The sequence below is a fragment of the Drosophila biarmipes genome, chromosome 2L, assembly GCF_025231255.1.
Source record: "Drosophila biarmipes strain raj3 chromosome 2L, RU_DBia_V1.1, whole genome shotgun sequence".
In the NCBI taxonomy this organism is placed as follows: Eukaryota; Metazoa; Arthropoda; class Insecta; order Diptera; family Drosophilidae; genus Drosophila; species Drosophila biarmipes.
Window position 1 is genome coordinate 25,743,117 of NC_066612.1, and position 21,956 is coordinate 25,765,072.

At 37.9% G+C, this 21,956-nt stretch overlaps 1 protein-coding gene across 7 annotated transcripts in view; it reads right to left on the reverse strand.

Moving 5' to 3' along the window:
• Positions 1 to 21,956, reverse strand: part of LOC108030489 (breast cancer anti-estrogen resistance protein 3 homolog) — a 111,957-nt gene that overhangs the window by 75,411 nt on the left and 14,590 nt on the right. For 6 of the 7 annotated variants that reach the window (XM_050885310.1, XM_050885307.1, XM_017103374.3 and 3 more), the window contains one exon: positions 11,079 to 12,065. In XM_050885310.1, coding sequence (XP_050741267.1) covers positions 11,079 to 12,065 — 987 coding nt within the window. Of the gene's footprint in view, positions 1 to 11,078; positions 12,066 to 18,068; positions 18,158 to 21,956 lie in introns of those variants that run through there. The other variant, XM_050885308.1, reaches the window with a different exon arrangement.

Genomic DNA, 21,956 nt, shown 5'->3' on the forward strand with positions numbered 1-21,956 from the left:
CATTTTATAAAATTCCTTTTCGGTTAAAATAATATAGTACAGCAGTTGGAGCATAAGGGGTTTGATCATCATAAAGGAGATAAAATTAAGTTATATAACTAAATATTGTGTTGAATAACTCCACATAAATCTCAGCAGCAGATGGCCGGCCGCTCACCAGGTACGCGCGAATTTGCGTAGTGGAGGAGCGGCGAAGAGCGAGGACGGAGAACGAGAGTTTGGAGATTGAGGACGGAGAACGTGGGAGCAATGGACTTTGGACCCGGTGTGAAGAGTTCTGGGAAATAAACGGCTCCCAGAGGCCCTATATAAACCCGTAGAGCGCAGGCAGCAAGATCAGTCAGTCAAAATCAGTCAGTCAAAATCATTCAGTCGAGATCATTCAGTCGAGAGCATTCAGTCGAGATCGGTCAGTCAAGAGCGAGCAGTCAGTCGAGAGCAAGGAGTCGAATGAAATCCAACCCAGCAAGCTACGAGGGAGCCACACCAGGGCGAGTCGTCGGAAGCAGCGCCGTGGGAGCCTACGAGGAGCAAGATCGTCACATCGAGACGTTCGGGATTGGGATTACTAGGAATCTCCGAACTGAGACACAGGTGGCTGAGGTCTAAGGAGGCACCACACGGCTAAGTTCTGTTCTGTCCTGCCGACGAAGTCCTGGCGTTACGCCTGGATGGTCTACTAGACTTCGATTTGAAATCGGGAGTAGCAAGCCAGAAGGGAGAGAAGTCCCGGAACGGCGTAACAGAACCCCTAGAGTAGCGAGCCAGAAGGGAGAGAAGTCCCGAAACTGCGCAACAGAACCCCGAGAGTCACGAGCTAGAAGGGAGAGAAGTCCCGGATCGGCGTATGCCCTCGAACCCAGCACAGAAGTCAAGACCTACAGCCACCTGTCAGGAGCAGTTTGCAGTCCTGCAAAGCAGTACACCAGCAAGCAGGACACCACACCGCAACGGCCACGCAAAGAGGATCGAGCCCGCAGGAACGGCGCGGACAGTACCCGAAAGGGTGAGGCTAGGGTGAAACGTTCGTTTACACGAGGCACAGAAGCGAAGTGAAAAGCGAGGCAGCTTCCTGGCGTTCCGCCTTGAATGTCCGCACGATCTGAGCGGAAGCCCGTGGGACCATCCGGGACAGGCGGTCGGGTATCGAGAGGAGTGATCCTGGAGAGCTCGTCAGTCTGTTCACCCTAGTCTGAGAACGGTGACGCTTCCCTAAGCCCGCACGGCTGACCCCATAGCGAGTCTGAATCGTGGCCGAGCAGTCACCGAGCCAAGCACGTCAGGAGCAAGCAGCGGTCGAGGATCTTCAAGGAGCGACAAGACAATCCACACCGTCGGAGACAGCGAGACAAGCAAGTTACAAAGCCGACTGCAGTCATACCCGCAATAAACCCACTCCGAACCCGAGAATTCTGTGCTTTTTCACTGAACTACTGGGCGATCACGTTTATATAAATTTGGTGGGACGAACACAGACAATCTACTGAGCTAGCCGCACAAATACCGTAGCGAGCAGAAACGAAATAAATCAGTTCGTTACAATTGCATTGATAATACTTACAGTATCTTTTTTCCATTTTTTTAAATTTTGACCTGAATTTGGCCCAAATTCCGCATTGCATTCTTTTCGGGAATAAATGCAGCAAGTCGCTGCCTTTCGAATGTAAAACCACAGTCTGAAAACCAAAATTGTGAATCAATATACTATGTTTGTTTTATTTTTACCAACAGGACATTGGTAGGTCCTGAGCGGTCGTTTTCAGACATTTTCATCTTTCCTAAAAAAAAAGAAAAGACTTAGCTGAGCAAAAAAAACCCTGTAACTGTTCATACATACGACATAATATGCGTGTGAGATGCAATAAATGCCCAAGTGAAACTACTAAATTGTCGGTAACTCAGTACACACATTGTTACGTATATACATAGTATGCATAGATGCACGCGCTTTTCATTGCCTAGTGAATGAATGTGCGTGTGAGATGTAAAAAATGCACAAGTGAAATAACTAAATATAAAAATATGTTTATGTTTAAGCGCCATTATGAATAAAATGGCTATTCATTTTGTTTTCGCTCCCGCACAGCCTCTACACATACACACGCTTGAATACTTACGTCCAAATGTAGTTACACGTGTTTTCATTGCCGTTGACAGTTGTACAAAAAAAGGAATACCGAAAACAGCACACGACAAAATTTTCTTTTCACTTATAATATTATTATTAACCTTATAACACTAGATGTTAAGTTTACTCACCTTTTCATTTTTTGTGCACTTGAGGAAACACTACACGACTGACCGGCTTCCGGATAAAACACAAGTGGCGAAATATCCACTAAATAGTATGCTTGTACAATCGAGACAACATGTTCGATGTTGGCCAATTCGAATTTCGAATATATCTATTTCGCTTCCACTCGCGTAATTGATTGTTATACCGTCTCTTTTTCGATATCAATAAATTATCGAAAAGAGAGAAATCAACAAATCGAAATTTTGTGGTATCAATTTGACATTATTTCATGGTGAGATTGATATGTGTCTAAAAAACACATCTTTACCATGCGCATATCAAATTTATCTTGACTCGCTTTTTTTCTGTATACAGATGGAGATATAGAATTGCAAACAGAGGGCACTTTTTGAAAACAATCTTTTTTTTACAAACTTTAAAAAATTCGAACTAAAAATTTTTTTTGGTTTTCGTCCCCATCCTAATGCACGTGCTTTCTTATTTCCCGAAAAGTATACATAAAAAATGTTCTGAGAATTCAAAAACGTGAGATTTTTGTTTCTGCCAAATCCGTTTGGTTCGTAAAAGAACGGACCATATAACCCTTTGCAAATATTCAATGAATACGAGACAAAGTTCTTCCAAACTTTCTATAGTTCGGTTTCTGGGTCTAGTTCTAATTACCCTTATCACTTAATTAGGGAAAATTGTTTTGCCGCGATGTACATAAAACTTAGACAAGCCCTTTGGTGTTCCTTGTAATTATTATATCACCCTATATCAATTATACTGTTCCTTAACTTCTATCCCAGTATAAAAAACTAAAATCTTTATTTAGTTATATATATTAATCGTAGAGCAAAAGGGTATACTAGATTTGTCTGAAAGTATGTAACAGGTAGAAGGAAGCGTTTCCGACCCCATAAAGTATATATATTCTTGATCAGGATCATTAGCCGAGTCGATCTAATTATGTCGGTCTGTCCGTATGAACGTGAGATCTCGGAAACTAAGGCTAGAAGATTTTGACTTGGCATACAGATTTATAGGCTTCGATTGACCCAAATATTGCCATGCACACTCTAACGACGACAAATGGCTAAAACGTTTAAAACTGTCTGCCACCCACATGACAAATACTGAAATAGCGGGTAGGTTGCGCTTTTTAATATCGCTTTGCTGCTTTCCATTTTCTATTTCCTTCCTTGCGCTGAGTAATGCGTCGGAGAACTTTACTATAGTGTTCTTTCTTGTTCTCAATAGAAAAACTCATCTGATACGGAAATCAACCTGTTTGGCTGAAACGATCTTGCCGGACCAAACCGTGCTTATAATCCAACAGTGAATGATAACAAAATTGAACTTGAAGAAAGCAAACGGCAGAATGAGATTTCTTTCGATGAAAAATGTATTCCTTTAACGAATTTAGCATTCAGATCCTGAAGATATATGCAGCCAAGCAAGAACTCGTCCGAACGAGAATCAACAGATCTGAATAATGTTTCCGTGCAGCTGACTGAATTAGATACAGTAAGAGAAACTGCTGATCACCTATTATAGTCAACGGTTGACTTAAAGACTCACTAATTCGATGGAACACTGACCCGTTAAAGCGGGTGCTGTGTCAGCCGAGCCAAGTGCTAACTGCTACCATCTTCAAAAATCAGTGAACTACTCTAGAATATAAAGGCAGTGAAAAATGATTGCACGAAAAGCCTTACGAGTTAATTCTATCTTTCCGCCGAGGTAATTTTTCTATAAATGCCTTAAGAAATTGAAAGAAAAGTTGTAAGGCGATTTTATCTATAAGAGTCTGTTACCTACAAAGAGAAAGAATGACGAATCTTGAGGGAAGGTGTGCTTTCACTAGTCATAATAAAACTGGTAAAGGCAGAAGAAAATGGAAGTTAGCAATTCACGAATATCGTATGGCCGGAACAACTGATAACTATACTCCGATAACTGATAAAGAACCACAGCCGGCCGTAGACTCCCAAGATAGCGGATACCGAATTCCATGTGGGAACACCTAGTTAAAACAATTCATACTCGAAGCCAAGTAAAACTCAAGTTTGGTATAAAACACCTTAGGGGATTAGAAAATAGAGGAAAATACGTTCTGGTGTCCTGCTGACGAAAGCACAAAAGCCACTATATTTTTACCTCGTTAAGAGGTGTTTTTGTTTGATATCATAATTTCCAAAATTTGTAGAACATAGGATCATTTTGCCTCTTAAAAAAAGTTAAAAAAAGCTTTTAACAAAATTTTTTGTCAAAAAACAAGCATTTTGCTCGCGGGAAAAAATGTTATGCGTGGCTCGGAGAGCTAGCGCCATGTTTTTAATGCACAGGCCTGAGGGTTAGTGGTTTAAATCCTCCCCATGACAAATTTTTTTATTTGAAGTATGAAATTATTTGATTGAACCTTTGTTATAAATGTATACTTAGGCGCACTCTGCTTCGCCGCGTGCTTTAACCTAGGACCTTTAGCATCAGAGACAGGCGCCTTACCAGCTGGTCTATCGCAAACCGTTTTTCGCGGGCGTTTAGTTCTAATGCTGTGAAAACCCACACTTAAGCAAAGTTTGACTCGCGGACAGTCGAAAAAAGCTTTAATAGGTTTCGAAGTAACCAGGGACATGGTCAAAATGACACTATTTAGGGTCATATAGGATTTTTCATGCAATGTAGTAGACATTTTACATTATAGGTGTGTCATTTAGTGTCATTTTTAACCACACCTGTAAATTTGATACTCTAAGCTTTTTTTTGGTGTAGTAAATTTTGCCATTTTGGCTGATTAATAACTTTAAAGGGTAACTTTTTAAAACAATTTTAATGAGATATCAAAAAGTAGTCCATAATTTTTAAACGGTGCACACTGGGCCAGCCGTTCCAATTTTTGCCCAAAAATACGGAAAAACGCTATAGTTGAGTGCCTCGACTATGAATTACCCGTTACTCAGCTTGAGGGAGGAAAATGAAAAAAGGAATATGGAAGCAGCAAAAAAATATTGAAAAGCGCCATTTTTTGTAGATCAATCGAAAGCTTTTAATGAGACAAATACATTTAATCAAAAATATTTGTGGGCGTGGCAAATTTTGTTGGGTCAATCGATAGGTAATCATGAGACGAATACGTTTTGGCAAAAAAAAATTGTCTTGCATGACAATTGTGGCCACCACAAAAAAAAATTGTCTTGCCTAACAATTGTGGCCACCACAGTTTTGGCGGTTGGTGGGCGTTATAGTGGGCGTGGCACATTTTTTTTTGGGTCTATCGATGAGAAAAATATAGTACATTTTAGATAAATGCGAGGCATCCCGCTGAAACAAACTTGGGCTGCCAAGTCTGACTGTTTTAGATCTTACAGTTTCCGAGATCTCAGCGTTCATACGGACGGACGGACAGAGGGACATGGCTAGATCGACTCGGCTAATTATCCTGTTCAAGAGCATATATACTTTGTTGGGTCGGAAACGCTTCCTTTTACGAGTATGCTTTAAGTGTTTAAGAATAATTTCTGAAATGTCCTTATAATTGTTATAACAAAGCTGCATTTAAATGATTTCAGATTTCAATAATCAAATAAAGTAAATTTGTCGCGGGGAGGAATCGAACCACTAAGCCTCAGGCCTGTGTATCAAAAACGAAGCGCTAGCATTCTGAGCCAACGCTTGATTGTGTCCAAAAAAAGCTTTGTCAAAGTTTTTTTCTAGAAAAAAGTGATACCGCTAATGTAAAAATGATATTACCGAAATATCGTTTTTAACATTTCGATCATATCAATTTGATATATGCCGTATCAAGGCCGATTTGATATTGAATTTCATCAAACTAACCATCATGTAATATCAATTTTTTTTCTGTGTAGTAATCTATCTAGTATTTCCTTTTAATCTTCGCGTAGGGGGTATAAAAAGCTCGTATGTTTTACTTGTATATTTTCGTTGATTTTTACGGTTTTATTTAGCAAATGAGTATTTGAGTGATTTTAAGTGCTATCCCCAAATGGAGTCATTATAAAATATATATATATATATATATAAATATATATATGTGAACTAAAATATACGAGGTATGTTCAAAAAGTAAGGTGACTTTGTATTTTCAAGAAAAACTATTAATTTATTTATCAATATTAATGTTGTCCCCCTCAGATACAATACACTTAAACGGTTTTTCCAATCCTCAAAGCACTTCCCATAAGCACTTTTCGGTATAGCCTTGATCTCTTCCAGCGATGCAGTCTTTATCTTTTCAATCGTTGCAAATCTCCGTCCTTTCATAGGTCTCTTTAGTTTTGGGAACAAGAAAAAGTCACATGGGTCCAAATCCGGTGAATATGGTGGCTAAGTCATTATTGTGATGTTGTTTTTGGCCAAAAAATCTCTCACAAGCAAAGATGAGTGAGCAGGGGCATTATCGTGATGCAAAAGCCATGAATTGTTTTTCCACAATTCTGGACGTTTCTTTCGTACTGCTTCTCGCAAACGGCGCATAACTTCCAGATAATACTGTTTATTGACCGTACGATCATATGGTAAGAACTCCTGATGCACCACGCCATGTTAATCGAAGAATACAGTGATCAAAACTTTGACATTTGATCGAACTTGGCGTGCTTTTTTCTGTCTTGGCTCACCTGGGCTCTTCCATTGTGACGATTGGGCTTTGGTTTCGATATCATAACCATATACCCATGATTCGTCACCAGTTATGACCCTTTTGAGTAAATCTGGGTCGTCGTTGACGTCATCCAACAGCTCTTGAGCGATGATCATGCGACGGTTCTTTTGGTCAAAATTCAGCAATTTTGGAACAAACTTCGCTGACACACGACTCATGCCCAAAACGTTTGAAAAAATTTCATGGCACGAGCCAGCGATATACCGACATCTTCAGCAACTTCTCTGATAGTGTACGACGATTCTCCAAAACAATTTTCTTCACTGCTTGAACGTTTTCATCAGTTGTTGATGTTCTTGGGCGTCCAGAGCGAGGCTCGTCATTGGCATCTTCCCGGCCATCTTGGAAGAGCTTGTACCACTTGTAAACATTTTTTTTACTCAGAACAGTTTCACCATATGCTACTGTCAACATTTCAAGTGTTTCAGAGCACTTAATTTTATTTTTTACACAACATTTGATGCAAATCCTTTGATCCATATTTTTTGATAGCAAAAAATTGCCGAGCACGCAAAGCAACTTGTTACCTTTACGCCTCTTACAACTAAACAAAAAAGGGGATTCAATTGAAACTTGGTACAGATGTTAGAGAAGAGTGTACCAACATAACAAAACAAAAAAATCGATAATCGAAAATATGTTGCCCGCGAAATTTGAAAAGTCACCTTACTTTTTGAACACACATCGTATGTGTATATATGTATATATATATGAATATATTTAAAAATAAACAAATATATATATACAAATATATATATATAAATATAAAGAAAACGAAAGTTGACCGGACGAATAGATGGATTTAAGAGATTGTAAGCTCTTAGATTCTTTTTCTGACAATTCAGGGAAATATTTTTTTATTTAAATCGCTCATCGCCAACTCGATGCATTCCCGCTTCTTTTATATATATCGAAAAAAAAGCTTAAAAGCAAGCGAAGCTAATCTCACTATTTCGTTTTCTTATGTAGGATTTCATGTGATTGGTACAGAAAGATACACTGACCGTTCATGTCACTTTCAAAATCTGTTTGGCTTCCACGCGAAAACTATTTAACAGGAAATTAAAGCGCAGAGATGAAAGGCCTGGGAGCGGTTAAGGGATGTCTTAAGTATGCCAAAGGTATGCTGCATTTATTCTACTTTCTTTGGATGTGAACTAAAATACCCTTCAGTTCCACAATTCCGCTTGGGCGCTCAATTAGCACGAAGTCAACTGCGACATAGGCAGAGCAGCCAGCGACTCGGGCAGAGACAAATGAAAGCCGCGCTCTTTCGCGGAAGAGAAGGCACAAAATGGAATTTTTCCCTCTCACGACATATCTTCCCTAAAAAATGGAGGTGAAGGCAAATAGGCCCAGTGACTACACTTTTGTATACCCTTTCAATTTATATAATGCAACATTTTTGGTAAATGTAAATACAAATAATTTAAAAAATTTGTGTGTAGGCTTAATATATTTGTTTTTTTTTTTTTTTTTGTAGTTAATAAGCTTATTTTTAATAATTTATTAATAAGTGAGTTTTTAAAATTATATTTTTACATAACGACTTGCATAGTCGAACATGTCCATAAATACCCTGCTTTCATGTGCAACGGAACATGCTTAGACAAACGGAACATGCTAAAAAACAGAATAACAACGGATTAGCGGAACCCGTCGATGTTGCTTATTGTTTTTCTTCAAGGCACGCGTTTTTTCTTCTTTTTCACTTGCGTTTACTTATCTGAGTTAGTTCGAGTTAACCACGCTAACATTAGTGTTTAAAGAAAGTAAAAATAAGTTAATGTACATTGAATAAAGGGGAATACAAGATTCTAAAAACCACAGTAGCGAAAAAAAAAATATTAAAAAAATTTTAGTTTTTGTAGTCAAAAACAAACGGTGCAAGTTAATAAACAAATGAATAGTATTACAAAACTGTGAAAGAATCTTTTAATCTTATTGAGTGCCAACATCCAAGGAATAAAAGATATGTATATGTTTTTCAAAATAATGTTTGTTGTTTAAATTCCTTAATTTTTACTTTTGTGTACGTAAAAAAATGTTTAACGTGGCTAATTAAATAAGACTTTCAAACATATCTAATTTGCTATCCCTGAAAAAGTGTTCTGTCTATTATTTTTCTTAATTATTCTTTTCATCAAAGTTAAATAAATCAGGAGGCAAAAAACAAATGGTTGCAAATTTCTACACTGATAACTAAATAAACTATATTTTTTATAGTGTTAGATGAAGACGATCAGTTGCCTTTGGAAAAGGTGCTGCAGAACGCGATATGGTGCCTGAGTTGCTCAGAGCGGATGGCTACCCAGACCCAAGATGCTGGCGAGGAGGTACTAGAGGCCCCAATAACGTCGGAAACCCCAGAGCCCACATTGTAAATTAAATTCAAAAGGAAATAAAATTAAAACTATGAAGTAAAACCAAAAGTATGTTTTATATTTATATATCTGCTAAGCGCTTAGCCTGTGGTAAGCTTTTTCTCCTGATTAATTAAGCGCTCAGCCTGTGCTGTTTCTTTTGCTTAATTTGGCGCTCAAAGGAGTGCATTAAGAAGCACTATATCTGTGCTCATTTTTGAGCATTGCGGAATCCTAGGACATGCCTATGATGAGCACTTTGTAGTGATTCGGTGCTCATGCAGTGCTGAATGGTACTGCAGGGTAATGACTTCAAAATATGTAAAAGTTATTAAACAAATTCAGAAGAATATTTAACAAAAAATGTTTTTCTAACAATTTAACTAAAAAAATCTGAAAAGATAACAAGAAGATAAAAATATACAATTTTGTTAGGTCGATTATTAACTCTACGGTTATGTTGGAACCTTCGAAAGTAGCAGTTTTTAATGGCACATAACTCTTAAACGACATAACATATTTAGTGGTGTTGATTTGTAGTAGTGTTAATTAGTGCGTCTAATAATTTTTTTTTAAGTACACATTTTGTAATATTTTCTGATTTTGCTTGAATTATCTATATCATAAAGAATTCCAATAAATTTAACTTTTAGTTCGTTGAAAAGTGCAATCTTTTAAGAGAAAATTTAAAAAACTGCACCCTTCTTACTATCTTAGGAAAAAAAAATGCAGACTTACTGACAATCTGAAAAACAAAATTATTGTTTCATTAATCAGTCCCTGACTTTTACACTTTCACCAATTGATTTGATTGATTGATCACTCGTTACCATTAGACGATTACTCTATATTTTCATTTCTTTGTGTATATATACTAATCGCCTTCGCGCACCCAGACGTGCCTTCTGGCCAAAGTTAACGACGTGTTAGTCCTAGGCTAGGTCATTTAAGAGGTTTGAGTCCAGAAAAAGCTATATTGTTAGTATAGTTTTGATCCAGGACATTATATGGGTTGGGGGATCTGGCAGGAAAGATAAATCGTTTAATAGGCTCGAGTCTTAGCGGTTTTCCCTGAACATCTTTAAGCGATGGACGATTTGTAGTTTCTCTGGCGTTTTAATTTCCGACGGATACATGTATGTCGAGTGCGTCGACTATCAGATACCCGTTACTCAGCTTAAGGGAGCAAAAGGGTAATGAACTGTTTATATATCAGCAGCAAAGCGATAACTTTGCACCACCTACCGGCTTTTTCAGTAGATGTTAACTATTAATAGTAGAAAGGTAGAATTTTGCATGCAGGTTCCTTATGTTTTAGGTAATCCCCACCTGTTACACGGCAAAAAAGAGTGGGGGATTCTCTAGAACACCTAGCGCCACCTACCTCACCATACTGACACCAATATCACTAAGCTAATTTGCAGCATGTGTTGTTATCTAAATTGTTTTTTAAAAATGTTGATTTATATTTGGCTATAACTTTTAAATGAATGACCGATTACAATAATTGTTCCCTACTGAATTAAACATTCTATGCGCAAGAAGCTTAAGAATCTATATGCCAAATCCCTCATTTCTAGCTCTTAGTTTTCGAGATTGCTGTTTTCATATGTACGGAAAGGCAGAGACACATATGTAGATCGACTCGCTTGTAATCTTGATCAGGAATATGACGATGCAGGCGCTTTCTTTTACGTGTTGCGAACTTTTCATACAATTTACCCTTTTACTCGACTAGTAATGGATATAATTACGAATAAAAAAAGCGTTTTATTATACTCATACTTACTGTTCTAGCTTCCTCTATGGCCATTGTAAAGAGCTCCTCTTCCGCGGCAAGGACGTCAAATTCTGTGAAACTTCTATGGGTCTCATTTGCGACAAAGCTGTTTATGAATCGGGGATTCTTAATAACCACACCCCGCTGTAAGCTTGGTTCGCACGCATCTCCTAGAGTAGAGTCGCCGGATCCATTGCCCGAATCAGAACCACTGGCTTGGTACGCCAGCACCGCGGCTACGGGTTCCTTGCGCGGCTTGGGAGGTGGACTGGGCGGTTGAGAATCCGAAGGCGAGTCCGGGCTGCAATTCCTTGCCAGGCTCGAGATCTGTACCATTAAATTTTTTCGCAGCGCTTGCGCCGCAGAAGTGTTGGGCCTTGGCAGAGAGTGGCTAGTGAATTTACTCTCTAGGTGCTGTTCGCTGGTGGGGTTACACCTGGCAATCGTCTGAAAGCGGACCATAGTATTAGCATTTTCATTTGTAAGCTCCTGCATAGGCTGATGATGATCCTGAAGCTTGTTGATGTTGCTAACCAACATGGCCTGGGCCGGCGTAAGGCTCTGGAAGCGCTGTTGCTTCTTGCAAGGCAGCTGCGGCGGTGGAGGGATTTCTCGTCGTGCCCGCGGAGGCGAACAGTGCGGACTGGCCGGAGAGCCATCCTTTGGAGAGAGCTGTTGCGTCTGAGGATCAAAGCGAAAGGCCCCATGAACGCCTTTTTCTAATTCACCATTACCGCTTATCGCCGTATTAGGAAGACTTAGACTTCGGAGACCGGCCAGCATTTGCGTGTGAAGCTGGTTGCCAACGATTTTGTGGCCATAGAAGGATAGCGGATAGGTGCGATTGCATGGAAATTGAATAAGAGCCCCCGACGCCGACGAGATGGGCTTCCCAGATCCCACGTAGAATGTAATTAAGTCGGGTACGGTACCGAAGGCATCCTCTTCAAATTGGAACTGTACCCGTTCGTAAACTGTCTCCGGCTGTATAACCAACTGAAATAATATTAATAAATTTATTAATAAGTACACAAAATTCAACAGTAGAGCACAATAAAAATAATGAAGCATTATATTGTTTAGCATTATACTGTTAAATACTAATACGTTGGTTGCCAATTGCGTTTCTGGCCTATTTCACACCAGCCGTATCAATACGAATTGGCCTTTTCTCAAAAAAAGTTAAGACATTTATTTATAAAAGCTCTATTTAACTTGGTCATGTGTAACGACGTATGAATTCTATTATTCATAAACTACTTCGCCAGAAAAATTTTATTAATTTAAGAACAAAAGTGCGTTTGGGCGTTTTTTCATCAGAATACGTTTTATATTATATAAACAACCGTAAAAAGCTTTGTTCTGGTCAAATCTCGCTCAATTTGACAATCGCTTAAAAATTAATTAGTGAAAAGAAAATTGTGGAAAAATACAATCACGGCGTTTCAAAAAGCGTTTATAAAACAGAAATCGAATGTGTGAGACGAGCAAAATTCAACGAAAGTTGTCCATGGACGACTCAATTTGAAGTGAATGGTGGTCTGCTTCTTCTTTAAAACTGGTCATATGGAAACTGTTTCACTTGAGCAACGTAGGACGGTCAATTCTGAATGATACACCACAATTTATTTGCGTAAAGTATTCGGGGATGTACAATAACGAAAATGAGAAGAAGGATAATTGTACATCCTGACAATGTGAGCTGTCATTGATGTCCAATTGTTGGGCCATCTGTCCTACAGTCCTCACTTGCCAAACTATTACTTATTTTTATTTATTTCATTTCGCCAACGGAATTCCTTTACTGGCTACATGAACATTTCAACAACTTATCTTACGTACTAAAATTTACAAAATAATTGACTAACCTATGCTTAAGATTTGATTTACTTGAGAAATAGTCCAATTGCATATCAATTGGAAGTGCGTTAGCCTCATATAAGGACCTATAGAGGGGCTCGTTTTTGGAATAATTTGTCCGCCGCAGCTCGAGGAAAAAGGGATCAGATTCCGAAGTTGCTTAGGCGGGGCGTGAAAACCAACTTTCGATAGCAGTTCTGGACAGTCAATACTACCATCCAACAAATCAGAGATGAAGCAAGTGGCGAGGATACTTCTACGATGCTCAAGGAATGGTAGGTGAACAAGCCTACATTGCTGGAGGTATGAAGGGGTAGGGTCTAAAAACCTTAGCGGCAACAACGCCATTTTCAAAAACTGTTTCTGTAGACGTTCTATTCTGTTTCCATGAGTGGTAGTGTAGGGATTCCAAATAAGAGACGCATATTGTAGTTTAGATCGGACAAATTCAAAATAAAGCGCAAGTCTGGTGTAGGTATCCATGAATAGGGATGCGTTCCGTTTCACAAATCCAAACATAGCATAGGCCCTGGACATGATTTAATCGAAGTGTGCTGCAAACTTAAATTTTGAGTCAAACAACACTCCTAGATCCAAGGATTCCTGCCGCATTTGTAGAGGTTGACCATTGATATTATAAGATGTCACGATATTGTATGCGGATTTACTGTAAGTGACATAGAAGCACTTGCTTATGTTAAGAGGAAGCGAGTTTCGGCTACACCAAGAGCTTAAGGAAACTAAGTCATGTTGAACCAATTGTGAGTCTGTCGCTAATTTAATAGACCTAAAAATTTTTAAGTCATCTGCATACAGGAACACTCTGAAGATAGACAGAACCTCACATCATTATTGAAAATGTTGAAAAGCAGAGGTCCCATAGCACTCCCCTGAGGGAGGCCAGAGGTTGCCAAATAGGAATCCGAGAATTTTCCATTAATATTAACTCTATAAAGTCGATGGTGTAAATATGATTTTATCCAATTTAGTAGTGCCGAATGTATTCCCAAGCGGGCCAGTTTTGCCAGCAGGACACTGTAGCTAACTTTGTCAAAGGTTTTCGCAAAATCGGTATAAATAGGATCAACCTGATATCGCATATTAAAGGCATGAATGCAATAGTTGCTGAAAACGGCAAGATTAGTCGTAGTTGACCGACTTGCAACAAAACCATGCTGAGAAGTGCTTATATATGTTTTTACAAGAAAAGATAATTTATGGGCAACAATGCGTTCGAAGAGTTTAGCAATATTACTGATCTTTGCTATAGGCCTGTAATTGGCAATGTTATTCTTCGGCCTTGATTTTAAAATTGGAGTCACGGATGCGACCTTCCATCTATCCGCAAAGTGTCCACTAGATAGTGATTTATCAAACAGAATTTTTAGTGGAACGCATAGCACCTCTACACAATGTTTCTGAAAGTAGGCCGGAATCCCATCACAGTCCGGAGTGTACGATTCATCCACGTCTTCCACAGCCTTACGAATTTTCTCTTCTAGCACTGTTAAACTACCTAAATTGAATAAAGGAGTGATTGCATTTAAGGTTTGAGAATCATTCCAGGCTGCTGTTGGCTCAAAAATAAGAGGCAAAGAGATTTGCAGTTTCTATATTTGAATTGGAAGATAAATTCCCTAGGAACATAGCAGATGGAACTGAGGAATCACTTTTCTTTGAATTCGCCAAAAAGAGTTGGGATTACTTTTTAGGCCGTTCTCAACACTCGCTATATACTGATTGTAAAGAAATTTATTTAGAAATTCAAATTCTCGTTTGTGCTGCAAGTGTCTATTCCAATCACCAGGATCCTGTGTAACTAAAAACCTTTTATAGAATTTATTTCGAAGATTTTTAAGCTTTTTCAAACCTTTCGCATACCATGGCAACTTAAACAAATTGTGGACCCTTTCTCGAGCATTGTTCTTAATGATGTTAAAAATAACAACTAAAAATGTGTCATAACACGACTCCAAACTGACATGTGATAAAACTGACTCCCAGTTAATGGCAGAGGTCTCATTTCTTTCATTTCACAAAGGCTGGTTTCATTGAAAATAAATCTAGGTGAATATTCCGCTGAAGGCGCAAAACTGTAATAGTTTATTCATAGTAGCAATGGTCTATGATCAAGAATGAGAATGATCTTCAATGAGAAGTCCAATTGACAAGCAGCGCAAATTGCAGCGAACAGCAACAATTACGCCACCTCCTCTAGCACAGTGGGTTTTCGTGTTATCTCTGTCTTTGCGGAACACATGGTACAAATTGGAGTCGAAGAATTCATTTGAGTAAAAGTTTATGTTGAGCCAAGTTTCAGCTAAAACTATAACATCAAACTTGCATTGGGATGTGGCAAGGTATACTTGCTCCGCCTTTGTCCGCATTCCGGAGATGTTTTGAAAATAAATTTTTAGTGGGGCCGTACTCACAATGGCACGATCAACAATTTCCGGATTCGCATTTAAGGCATCATAGTCCAATGCCCTAGGAAGTATTTGTTCATGCGTTCCCAATGTTGTAGGCCCGCAGATCGCCTTCAGTAATGTAGTGTTTTTAATACGAATTTTTTCATGCAGACTAGGATCGATGCATTCCCTAAGTTTGCTAGATACTTTTAGTAAAGAGCAACTAGTTCTTAAGAGCGATGGCAATGTTGCCGTTAACAGAGCACATCTATCCAAGTTGGGGACAGATGGACAAAGTTGTTGTTGATGCTGCCATCGGGAAGAGCCACACAAAGCAGTCGATGAGAATTTCAAGCAATTTCGTAGCGTCAGAGAGGAGCGCGGTAATAGGGAAATGATACTGTGATCACGAGTATCACTCAGAGCAAATTTTGAAAGCTCCAGCCGTTGGGTTTTTGTGAGCATTAGACGAACGTAACACAATTCAGACAACGACAACTCAAGCTGACGTTGTTGTTGGTTCAATTGTGATAAGCGCACAACTCTGACGAGCGCGCTTAGAGCAGGAATCTTGATGAAGTATGATGAGAGCGTCTCTCCAAAGAGCGTTTGACGATCGTCGTCCGAAACAGACAACGACAGCTCAAGCTGATGTTGTTGTTGCTTTGATAGTGATGCATGCACATCCCCAGAGAGCGCGCTTAGAGGGAGATGAGTGATTGAATATGATGAGAGCGACTCATCGATCAACGTTTGACGAATGTCGCGCAAAACAGACAACGACAACTCCAGCTGACGTTGTTGTTTGTTTGACGGTGATGAGCGCACAACTCCGAAGAGCGCGCTTAGAGCGGGAATCTTGATGAAATATGATCAGAAATATGGTCGCGCGAACTAGACAACGACAAATCCAGATGATGCCGATGTTGCTTTGATCTCCGAAGAGAGCTTTTAGAGCGGGAATCTTAACGGAATCTGGTGACAACGCCTCTCCAGTGAGCGTTTGATGAACGTTAGACAGAACAAGAAAGGAAAAATCCAGCTGATAACGGGAGCCCAATACTTAAGAGTGCACTGGGAGCGGCGTATGAGAGAGTAATGGTAGCAGTTAGCGATATCGAAACCAGCGGACGTTGACATTGCGAATAAGTAGCATGAAGATGAGTAAGAGGATCATAAAAATATGCCGTAGTCAAATCGACACCAGAGGCGCCGATTATTGGGGGTTTTTTGATTCCGATGTATGATGATTGTGCAAATCCAGAACGTTCCCATAAACAATCGGCCTATCCCTGTGGATGAATCGACTGATCTTGATTGGATTGGGCCAGAACGCATCACTAAACACAGTCTGGAAGTGCTGCTCAGGTATTCCTAATTTAAAATTGACGAATTCCAGTGTAGCAACATCTACACCATTTTTGACTAAAGGCTTGCAAATTATGGTGGCGGTATCCACACCTAGCTTATTTGCAACATATTCACACACAAAATCAGATTTTACGTGCGCTCTGAATCTTCCAATATGAAGGAATTTATTGCTCAGCACAACTTCGAGAAGTTCACAATTAGGAGCTTGACCAACTATTTGCCTCTTGCTCCTGTTATTCTTTGCAAGGTTCCTGGCGGCAGAAAAAACTGGTGCGGGGGTATCAGGTCTGCATGGTTGGCTTGACGACCAATTGAAGAAGGTGGAGCCAATGGTTTCACCATTTTTTTACGCTGACTGACATTGCTATATCGAAAAAGAGACGGTAGAATTGAATTTAAATCCATGTATAGACTCTTCAGGTCATGAAGTTCTTCCATTACTTCATCGATTTTGGAGTATGAATCATTACTCACAACACAGCGATCACACTGCCAGAGTAGATTCGGCATACTTGTTAATAATCTAATAGCATCCTCCGGGAGATCAACACATGCAGTGTTCGCACCTCAAAAGAATAATGCGCGTTTAACAGGTTTCGTTGCCATAAGATGCTCTTAAAAACTAAAAAAACGTGTTTTTGGATGTGTTTTAATCGGAGTTGAAACCATGATTTGTCACCTAACCGAGTTTTAGATTATGTCTATGTGGATGACTGACAGTTTTAATCGTTATGGGCGTTTGTGGTTGCTAGAGTGCGAGTGGCGAACTTTTTTATATCAATCTTTTAACGTATAAAGAGACCAATGCATTAATAAAGACTGTGGGCGCCTGAGTTTAATGCGACTTGTATCTTTTAGAAATGGTATGACATATTCACGTACCTGCGCTACGTACAAAGCTGAGAAATCTTTATCTGAAGTCCTAATTTTCTATCTTTGATAGTTTCTGAGATATCCGCGTTCAAATGAACGAATTTTTGAAGTTTGTGGACGGTTTACTGTACGAGTATGTTAATTCCACGTAAACCACGTATTTTAGTCAATTGTTAAATATATTTAAATTAAGCTATACAAATTTTTGATGTTTTTCGACATTTATCAAATATATTGGCATTTCAAAATGGAGTTATTCGTAAAATAGAAAATAAAAGTAAACATGTGGTTTTTTTGTCGAAGACACACATATGACAATATGTTATTATTTTTAATTGACATAAGTACGCCCAACATTTTGGCTGCTAAAGTAAAAAAAAAAACCGGACGTAATCCTTTACCAACGCTGTTAATCCAGCTTCACAAGATTCCCAGCTTCATCCAGCTTTACTGGATGCGCAGCTTTATCCAGCTTCAAAGAACTCACAGTGTCATACGGCTTCGCAGGATTCTTAGGTTCACGAGTGTTCATTTATTGAGGAAACAAGTCACACATGAATCGATTTACATAACCGACTACTAGACAACCAAAATTAGCTACAAGGACAAATCCACACAGAAAAAAAAGCGAGTCAATCAATTTGATATGCGCATGGTAAGTTTGTGTTTTTTGGACACATATCAATCTCACCATGAAATAATGTCAAATTGATAGCACAAACTTTCGATTTGTTGATTTCTCCCTTTTCGATAATTTATTGATATCGAAAAAGAGACGGTATAACAATCAATTACGTGAGTGGAAGCGAAATAGATATATTCGAAATTCGAATTGGCCAACGTCGAACATGTTGTCTCGCTTGTTTTAGAGGATATTTCGCTACTTGTGTTTTATCTGGAAGCCGGTCAGTCGTGTAGTGTTTCCTCAAGTGCACAAAAAATGAAAAGGTGAGTTAACTTAACATATAGTGTTAATAATAATATGATAAGTGAAAAGAAAATTTTGTCGTGTGCTGTTTTTGGTATTCCTTTTTTTGTACAACTGTCAACGGCAATGAAAACACGTTCAACTACATTTGTGTAGACGCTGTGCGGGAGCGAAAACAAAATGAATAGCCATGTGCATTTTATTTTTAATGGCATTTAAACATAAACATATTTTTATATTTAGTTATTTCTCTGTGCTTTTTTTACATCTCACACGACATTCATTCACTAAGCAATGAAAACCGCGTGCATCTATGCATACTATGTATATACGTAACAATGTGTGTACTGATTTACCGACAATTTAGTAGTTTCACTTGGGCATTTATTGCATCTCACACGCATATAATGTCGTATGTATGAACAGTTACAGGGTTTTTTTTGCTCGGCTAAGTCTTTTCTTTTTTTTTAGGAAAGATGAAAATGTCTGAAAACGACCGCTCAGGACCTACCAATGTCCTGTTGGTAAAAATAAAACAAACATAGTATATTGATTCACAATTTTGGTTTTCAGACTGTGGTTTTACATTCGAAAGGCAGCGACTTGCTGCATTTATTCCCGAAAAGAAAGCAATGCGGAATTTGGGCCAAATTCAGGTCAAAATTTAAAAAAATGGAAAAAAGATACTGTAAGTATTATCAATGCAATATTTAATTATATAACTTAATTTTATCTCCTTTATGATGATCAAACCCCTTCTGCTTCAACTGCTGTTCCGGCCTGTACTATATTATTTTAACCGAAAAGGAATTTTATAAAATGAATAATATAGAAAAATTCAAAGGGCCGCCAATTTATGTATATAAAAACTGTAATTATTAGTTAATCAGAATAAAGAAATTTTAGTTGATATAAAACATAAACATAATTAAAAAATAGATAGCCAACTGTAAATATGTAAAAAACAAAATGAAAATATGAAATGCTGTAAATATTTTTAATGTTCTGTAATTTTTGTATATTTTGTAATTATGAATTAATTAGAATTAAAAAATTGTAGTTGATAAGTAAACATAATTAAAAATATAAATAACCACCTGTAAGTATCTAAAAAAAAACGTGTAAATATGAAATACTGTAAATATTTTATACAAAGTGTAAATAGGTAATAAAAACGAAAATAAAGGAAAAATTCGGTATATTGTTTTGTATTTAAATTTGTGTATTTACATTATCATATCGAATTAACAAAAATATAAATTTTATATTATTAATATTAAACACAGAAAAATAAATTGATATGATATGATGGTTAATTTGATGAAATTCAGTATCAAATCGGCTCTGATATGGCGCTTATCAAATTGATATGATCGAAATGTTAAAAACGATATTTCGGTAATATCATTTTCACATTTTAGCGGTATCAATTTTTTGTAGTATATTTGATATTAGAAATGTTAAATTGACATTATTGCGCAGTTGATATTATAATAGATTTACGTTATTGAAGAAAAGAAACTAAGAATATCAAATTGATAATGTTTTTCATTTGATATTATAATGTCAAGTTTACATTGATGTGGTCTGCCAATTAGGCAGTCGTAACAGGACATTGGTAGGTTTTTCATCTTTCCTAAAAAAAAAGAAAAGACCTAGCCGAGCAAAAAAAAAAATGAATAAAATGCACATGGCTATTCATTTTGTTTTCACTCTCGCACAGCCTCTACACATACACACGCTTGAATACGTACGTACAAATGTAGTTACACGTGTTTTCATTGCCGTTGACAGTTGTACAAAAAAAGGAATACCGAAAACAGCACACGACAAAATTTTTTTTTCACTTATAACACTGATGTAAAGTTTACTCACCTTTTAATATTTTGTGCACTTGGGGAAACACTACACGACTGACAAATCAAAATTTTTGGATTCAATTTGACAATATTTCATGGTGAGATTGATATGTGTCCATAAACACAAACTTACCATGCGCTTTAAAAATTGATCTTGACTCGCTTTTTTTTCTGTGAACCCACATCAATGTAAACTTGACATTATAATATCAAATTAAGAACATTATCATTTTGATATTCTTAGTTTCTTTTCTACAATAACGTAAATCTGATATTACAATATCAACTGCGCAATAATGTCAACTTAACATTTGTAATATCAAATACACTACAAAAAATCGATACCGCTAAAATGTAAAAATGATATTACCGAAATATCGTTTTTAACATTTCGATCATATCATTGATAAGTGCCATATCAGGGCCGATTTGATACTGAATTTCATCAAATTAACCAACATATATTAATTTTTTTTCTGTGTAGATGAAGAGGTCCAGAAAGCGGCATTCAATGATTATGCTTGAGGACTAGTAGCCCTAAAGCAGGTGGTTAAAAAATAAAAAGAATATTTCTGTCGACAGAAAGCGCTCTTCCGAAGGCCCCCAGGACCCGGTTACCCGACGTCATTATTAACATTAGCCTCTAATGCCCCAGCAACAACCCCAGCCCTACGACTGCACCTCCATTGGGAGGTACTGGGGCAAGGCCGCGAAGAACTGTATAGTACACCTGGGGCAGCAGCTTTTGCAGAAGCAGAGCTAAACAAGTTCCACACTTACACAGAAAAAAATTGATATGATGGTCAATTTGATGAAATCCAATATCAATTCGGCCCTGATATGTCACATATCAATTTGATATGATCGAAATGTTTAAAACGATATTTCGCTAATATCATTTTTACATTAGCGGTATCACTTTTTTCTAGAAAAAAGCTTTAACAAAGCTTTTTTGTCAAAATCAAGCGTTGGCTCAGAGGGCTAGCGCTTCGTGTTTTTGATACACAGGCCTGAGGGTTAGTGGTTCGATTCCTCCCCGCGACAAATTTATTTTTATTTTTTTATTGAAATCTGAAATCATTTAAATGTAGCTTTGTTGTAACAATTATAAGGACATTTCAGAAATTATTCTTAAGCACTTAAAGCATACTCTGCCTTGGGGCGTACTTGAACCTGGAACACAGACACCCTAGCAGCTGAACTATCGCTCAACGTTTTCCGCGGGCGTTAAGTTCAAAAGCCATCAAAACCATGTTAGTGCAAGCAAAACGATATGTTTGAAGTAAGCCAAGTCGAATTTCGAAAAGGTCTATTTCGCTTCCACTCACGTAATTAACGCCGCCATATTGCCCTATCCTCTCTTTTTCGATGTCAAGAAATATTCGAAAAGACAGAATTCGTGAAAATTACAGTTTTTGGTATCAATTTGACATAATTTCATGGTAAAATTGATATTTGTCGAAAAAACACAAACTTACCATGCGCATATCAAATTGATCTTGACGCATTTCTTTTTCTGTGTAATACGAGGAGTATGAAGTGAACTTGCTTTGAGGAAACGGTGCTACGTTGAGTCTTAACTTTTCAC